General features: G+C 52.4%; 1 protein-coding gene across 1 annotated transcript in view; it reads right to left on the minus strand.

Annotated features, from left to right (window-relative positions):
• Positions 1–6,000, minus strand: part of MYO18A (myosin XVIIIA) — a 181,852-nt gene that overhangs the window by 25,121 nt on the left and 150,731 nt on the right. Inside the window, 2 exon segments of the mRNA XM_087924151.1 lie at positions 4,269–4,406; positions 4,513–4,596. Coding sequence (XP_087780277.1) covers positions 4,269–4,406; positions 4,513–4,596 — 222 coding nt within the window.

Consider the following 6,000-nt stretch of genomic DNA (forward strand, 5'->3'; position numbering starts at 1 on the left):
CTAGAGATTAAGATGAAATTTTGGATGATTAGTGAGATGATGCGAACGATTCAAACCGTGAGCGTATTTAAAATATAATTAAGGGAGACAAACAAAGGGTAAGCTGTATTTTGGACTGATTTGAAACGTACAACACCCGGAACCACAGTGTTCTCGCAAATGTATTTAAACCATTAAAATAAATAAATAAAAATGTGCACAAAGAGTGTCTTTAGCAAGGACTCGAAGCTAACCCCAACTCCTGCCCAAGGCCTCTCCCTGTGGGTTGTGGGGCAAAGGAGATTCCCCTTCCAACATCCACTCCGACAACCCTCAGCCACCGCTGCAGCCAGGTTCCCTTCGGGGGTGGGGGGCGGGGGGGTGGGGCTGGGGGGAGAGAGGCAATCCCACTCCATCCCGGCGAGCGAGCCAGCCACCGTGGCAGGTGGGGAAACCGGGAGAGGAAGAAGCCACGGGGCTGGGCCTCCCTATTCATCGGCCGTGCATAATGGGAGAAGACAGCGGCAATTATGGGGAGGGGGCTTGCGATGCCCGGTCGGCCCCCTCGCTCTCTGCCGAGAGAGATAATGGAACAAACGGAGCCAGCCCTATGAATTTACATGAGGGGGGGAGGGGGGGGAGGACTGGCTGGAGGGAAGGGGGGGGAGGAAAGGGAGCAGGGAGGGCATCTGCAGACTCAGGGCCCTGGAAAGAAAGAGAGGGGGAGAGAGAGAGGAGAGAGAGGGAGAAAAGACAGAGAGGGAGAGGAACAAAGAGAGGGAGAGAGAGGAAGAGAAAGAGGGAGAGACAGAAAGGAAGAGAGAAAGAGAGGGAGAGAAAGAGAGGAAGAGAAAGAGAGAGGGGGAGAGAGAGAGAGAGAGAAAGAGAGAAGAAAGAGGGAGAGGAGAAAGGAAGAGAAAGAGAGAGAAAGAGAGAGAGAGAGAGGAAGAGAAAGAGAGAGGGGGAGAGAGAAAGAGACAAAGAGAGAGAGAGAGAGACAAAGAGGGAGAGAAAGAGGAGAGAAGGAGAAAGAGAGAAGGGAGAGGAACAGAGAAAAAGAGAGGGAGAGAAAGGAAGAGAAAGAGGGAGAGAGAGAGAGAGAGAGAAAGAAAAGGAGGGAGAAAGGGAGGGAGAGAAAGAAAGAGAGAGGAAAAGAGAAAGAGGAGAAAAGAAGAGAAAGAGAGAGAAAGAGAGGGAGAGAAAGAGAGGAAGAGAAAGAGAGAGGGGGGAGAGAGAGAGAAAGAGTGAAAAAGAGGGAGAGGAGCAGAGAGAGAAAGGGAGGGGAGAGAAAAGAAAGAGGAAGAGAGAAAGAGGAGGAGGAAGAGAAAGAGAGGAAGAGAAAGAGGAAGAGAAAGAGAGAGGAGGGAGAGAGAGAAAGAAAGGGAGGGAGAAAGGGAGGGAGAGAAAGAAAGAGAGAGGAAAGAGAAAGAGGAGAAAGAAAGAGAAAGAGAGGGAGAAAAAGAGAGGAAGAGAAAGAGAGAGGGGAAGAGAGAGAGAGAGAAAGAGCGAAAAAGAGGGAGAGGAGCAGAGAGAGAAAGGGAGGGGAGGGAGGGAGAGAAAGAAAGAGAGGAAGAGAAGAGAGGAAGAGAAAGAGAGAGGGGGAGAGAGAGAGAAAGAAAGAGAAAAGAGAAAGCAAAAAAGAGGGAGAGGAACAGAGAGAGAAAGGGAGGGAGGGAGGGAGAGAAAGAGAGAGGAAGAGAGGAAGAGAAAGAGAGGGAGAGAAAGAGAGAGAGAGAAAGAAAGAGAGAGAAAAAGAGAAAGAGGAACAGAGAGAGAAAGGGAGGGAGGGAGGGAGAGAGAGAAAGAAAGAAAAAGGAAGGAAGGAAGGAAGAAGAGGGGGGGCCTTTCTTCGCCAGGCAGAACCAACGGGGGCGCCCTGGTGAATTGGAAAATAGATTTAACTTGGTGTGAAGTAATTACAGCATGTAATGTAAGGAGAAAAATAGATTCTTTCCGTTGGCGGCGCTGCAGTGGGGGGCTCCCAGTGCCTCCCCTGAATATTTATCACCCGCCTGGGGGGCCAGGGGAGAAGGGGGCGCGGGGGAGGAGGGGGAAGGAGGAAGGGCCGAGCCAAGCATGGCGGAGAAAGAGGAAAGGGGGGCAGAGTGAAAAGAGGCGACGGGAAGCCAGAATTACAGCTAGTCCTCGACTTACGACAGAGACCGACCTTTCCCTGGCCTGTTGAGGTGAGTCGCGCCTCATTTCGTGATCCCTTTGGCCGCCGTTAAGCAAATCGCCATGGTTGTTAAGTGAAGCATGTGGTTGCTAAGTGAATCACACAGTCCTTAAACGAATCTGGCTTCCCCCACTGACTCTGCTTGTCAGAAGCCGTCCGGGAAGGGTCACCAATCGTGATGATCATGTGAAAAAAAATCCCTGCCAGGGCCGTCGTAAATACAAGCCAAGCCCTGAGTTTCCGTTGCTAAGCAAGACGGTTGTTCAGCGAGTGGCGTCCTGGGGTTTGTTGTTTTTTTTTGAACGACCTTCCTGGCCACAGTCGTTAAGCGAATCGCTGCCGTCATTCAACGGATATACATTCCACACCCATCCACCCCATTTAACGGGCAGGTCAGAAGGTCACCAAAAGGGGGACCCCTCACCAGGACGCTGTGACCGCCCGTAAATGCAAGTCAATCGCCGAAGCTATCCGAATTTTGATCCATTTTGCGGTGGGGATGGCCACGGAAGCCGTAGGCGCTTCCCCCAGGGTACATCACAGTTTTCAGCATGGTTGTAACTTCCACGGTCACTAAAGGGATGGTCGTAAGTCAAGGAGTCTCTGTCTTTCAAAAGAGTGGCTCGTCAGAAGACAGAGAAGGGCTTAACCTCCCGTGATGAGATGCCTCATCCCTGGAGGCTCTCAGGAAGAGACTGGACTGCCATCTGTCAGAAATGGTTAGGGGCTTCTGCTTGGGCGGGCGGGGGGGGTTGGGCTAGATGACCTCAAGGTCCCTTCCAACCTCTGATTATCTGTTATTATTCTGTTATTCAGAAGTTGTGGGAGCTTCATTACTGGAAATTTTTAAGAAGAGACCGGGCTGCCATCTGTCAGAAATGGCGTAGCGTCTCCCTGCTTGGGAAGGGGGTTGGACTAGATGACCTCCAAGGTCCCTTCCAACCTCTGTTAATCTGTTATTATTCTGTTATTCGGAAGTTGTGGGAGTGTCATCATCCTGGAGGCCTTCAAGAAGAGATTGGACTGGGCATTGGTCAGGAATGGTGTATGATCTCCTGCATGGGTGGGGGGTTGGACTAGATGATCTCCAAGGTCCCTTCCAATCTCTTTTAATCTGTTATTATTCTGTTATTCAGAAGTTGTGGGAGTGTCATCATCCCTGGAGGCTTTCAAGAAAAGAGACTGGACTGCCAATCTTTCGGAAATGGTGTGGGATTTCTTGATTGTGTGTGTGTGTGGGGGGGGTTGGACTAGATGACCTTCAAGGTCCCTTCCAACTCTATTCTGAATTAATTAAAGTGGTGGTGGTGGTGGGGGGCTTCACGGCTGGAAGTTTCCAAGAAGAAACTGGACTGGCCATCTGTCAGAAATGCCGTGGGGGGTGTCTCCTGGTTGAGGGCTGGACTAGATGACCCCCCAAGGTCCCTTCCGACCTCTGTTTAACCTGCTATCTCTGTTCTGCTCTTGTGGGAGCTTCATCCCTGGAGGCCTTCAATAAGAGATTGGACTGGGCATCGGACAGGAAATAGTGTCGGATCTCCTGCATGGGTAGGGGGTTGGACTAGATGACCTCCAAGGTCCCTTCCAATCTCTGTTAATTTGCTATTATTCTGTTATTCAGAAGTGGTGGGAGCGTCATCATCCCTGGAAGCTTCCAAGAAGAGACTGGACCGGGCATCGGTCAGGAACGGTGTCGGGTCTCCTGCACGGGCAGGGGGTTGGACTAGATGACCCCCGAGGTCCCTTCCAACCTCTGTTTAACCTGCTATCTCTGTTCTGCTATTGTGGGAGCTTCATCCCTGGAAGCTTCCAAGAAGAAATGGACTGGCCATCAGTCCGAAATGCCGTGGGGTTTTTTTTCCTGCTTGAGGGTTGGACTAGATGACCCCGCAAGGTCCCTTCCAACCTCTGTTTAACCCTCTGTTCTGCTATTGTGGGAGCTTCATCCCTGGAAGTTTCCAAGAAGAGACTGGACCGGGCATCGGTCAGGAAACGGTGTCGGGTCTCCTGCTTGGGTGTGGGGGTTGGACTAGATGACCCCCCGAGGTCCCTCCCAACCTCTGCGGATCCGCCGAGGGTTTTTCCCCTTTTTGGGGGAGGGGCTTCCGCTCACCTCCAGGCGCTTCACTTGGGTCCTCTCGAACTCCAGCCGGGTCTCCAGCTCGCGGATCTTGGCCTCCTGCCGGCTGACGACGGACTTCTCCACCGTGCTCTGCTCCAAAAACTCCAACTGGCTCTGGAGGCCTTGCAGCTGCGGGGAGGGGGAGGGGCAGGGGGAGGGCGGGGTCTCTCAGAGGGGCTCCAGAAAGGCTGCACCCCACCCCAACCCCCCCACGGCCCTGGGTTCGAGGCGTTACCTTCTCCTGCAGTTCTTGCTTCTCCTTCTGGGCGTCTTCCAGTTGCGACTGGAGGTCGTTGATCTGGCCCAGGTCCCGCGAAGCCTTGGGGGAGGGGAGAGAAGGGGGCAAGGTTAGCCGTGGCCCCCTTGCGGAAGGGGGAACCCCTCCCACCCCTCTTCCGCCATGATGACCACCCTCACCCGGCCCTGAGAGGGTGACGTCCTGCCTGGCTCTCCAGGTCGCAAAAACAGCTTTCCTTCCTTCCTTCCTTCCTTCCTTCCTTCTTCTTTCTTCTCTCCTTCCTTCCTTCCTTCCTCTCACCCTTCCTTCCTTCCTTCCTTCCTTCCTTCCTTCCTTCCTTCCTTCCATCCTCCCTCCCTTCTTTCCTTCCTTCCTTCCTTTCCTTCCTCCCTCCCTCCCTCCCTTCCTCTCACCTTTCCTTCCTTCCTTCCTTCCTTCCTTCCTTCCTTCTTTCCTCCCTCCCTCCTCTCCTCTCACCTTCCTTCCTTCCTTCCTTCCTTCTTTCCTTCCTCCCTCCCTCCCTCTCACCTTCCTTCCTTCCTTCCTTCTTTCTTCTCTCCTTCCTTCCTTCCTTCCTTCCTTCCTCTCACCCTTCCTTCCTTCCTTCCTTCCTTCCTTCCTTCCCTTCCTTCCATCCTCCCTCCCTTCTTCCTTCCTTCCTTCCTTTCCTTCCTTCCTCCCTCCCTCCCTTCCTCTCACCTTCCTTCCTTCCTTCCTTCCTTCCTTCTTTCCTTCCTCCCTCCCTCCCTCTCACCTTCCTTCCTTCCTTCCTTCCTTCCTTCCTTCCTCCTCCCTCCCTCCCCTCTCACCTTCCTTCCTTCCTTCCATCCTTCCTTCCTTCCTTCCTTCCTTCCTTCCCACTGGTGGTTTTTAAGAAGAGACTGGACAGCCATTTGTCTGGAATGGTCTAGGGTGGCCTGCTTGAGCAGGGGGGCTGGACTAGAAGACCTCCGAGGTCCCTTCCAACTCTGTTATTCTGCTTTCCTTCCTCCCTTCCCCCTTTCCCTTCCTTCCTTCCCTCCCACCTCACTTCTTCCTTCCTTTCTCTTTTTCTTTCCCCTTCTTCCTTCTCTCATTCCTCACTCCTTTATTCTTTCTTTTTTCTTCCTTCCTTCCTTCAGTCTTTCTCTCTCTCTTTCTCCCCTCCTACCTCACTTCTTCCTTTCTTTCTCTCTCTTTTCTCGTTCCCCTTCTTCCTTCTCTCACTCCCTACTTCTTTATTCTTCCTTCCCTTCCTTCCTTCCTTCTCCCCTGCCTCTCTCCCTCCCTTCCTTCTTAGTCTGACCATCGCCTACCAATTGCCTTTCCTGACATCGTTCCTTCCTTCCTTCCTTCCTTTTGTCTCTCTCTCCTTTCTCTCCCTTCTTTTCTTCCCTCTCTCCCTCCCACTTCACTTCTTTCTTTTCTTTCTTTCTCTCTTCTTTCCTTTTCCCTTTCTTTCCCTCTCTCCTCACTCCTTTATTCTTTCTTCCTTTTTTTCTTTCT

The sequence above is a fragment of the Pseudonaja textilis genome, chromosome 1 (assembly GCF_049901715.1).
Source record: "Pseudonaja textilis isolate UNSWEBS1 chromosome 1, rPseTex1.2, whole genome shotgun sequence".
Taxonomy (NCBI): Eukaryota; Metazoa; Chordata; class Lepidosauria; order Squamata; family Elapidae; genus Pseudonaja; species Pseudonaja textilis.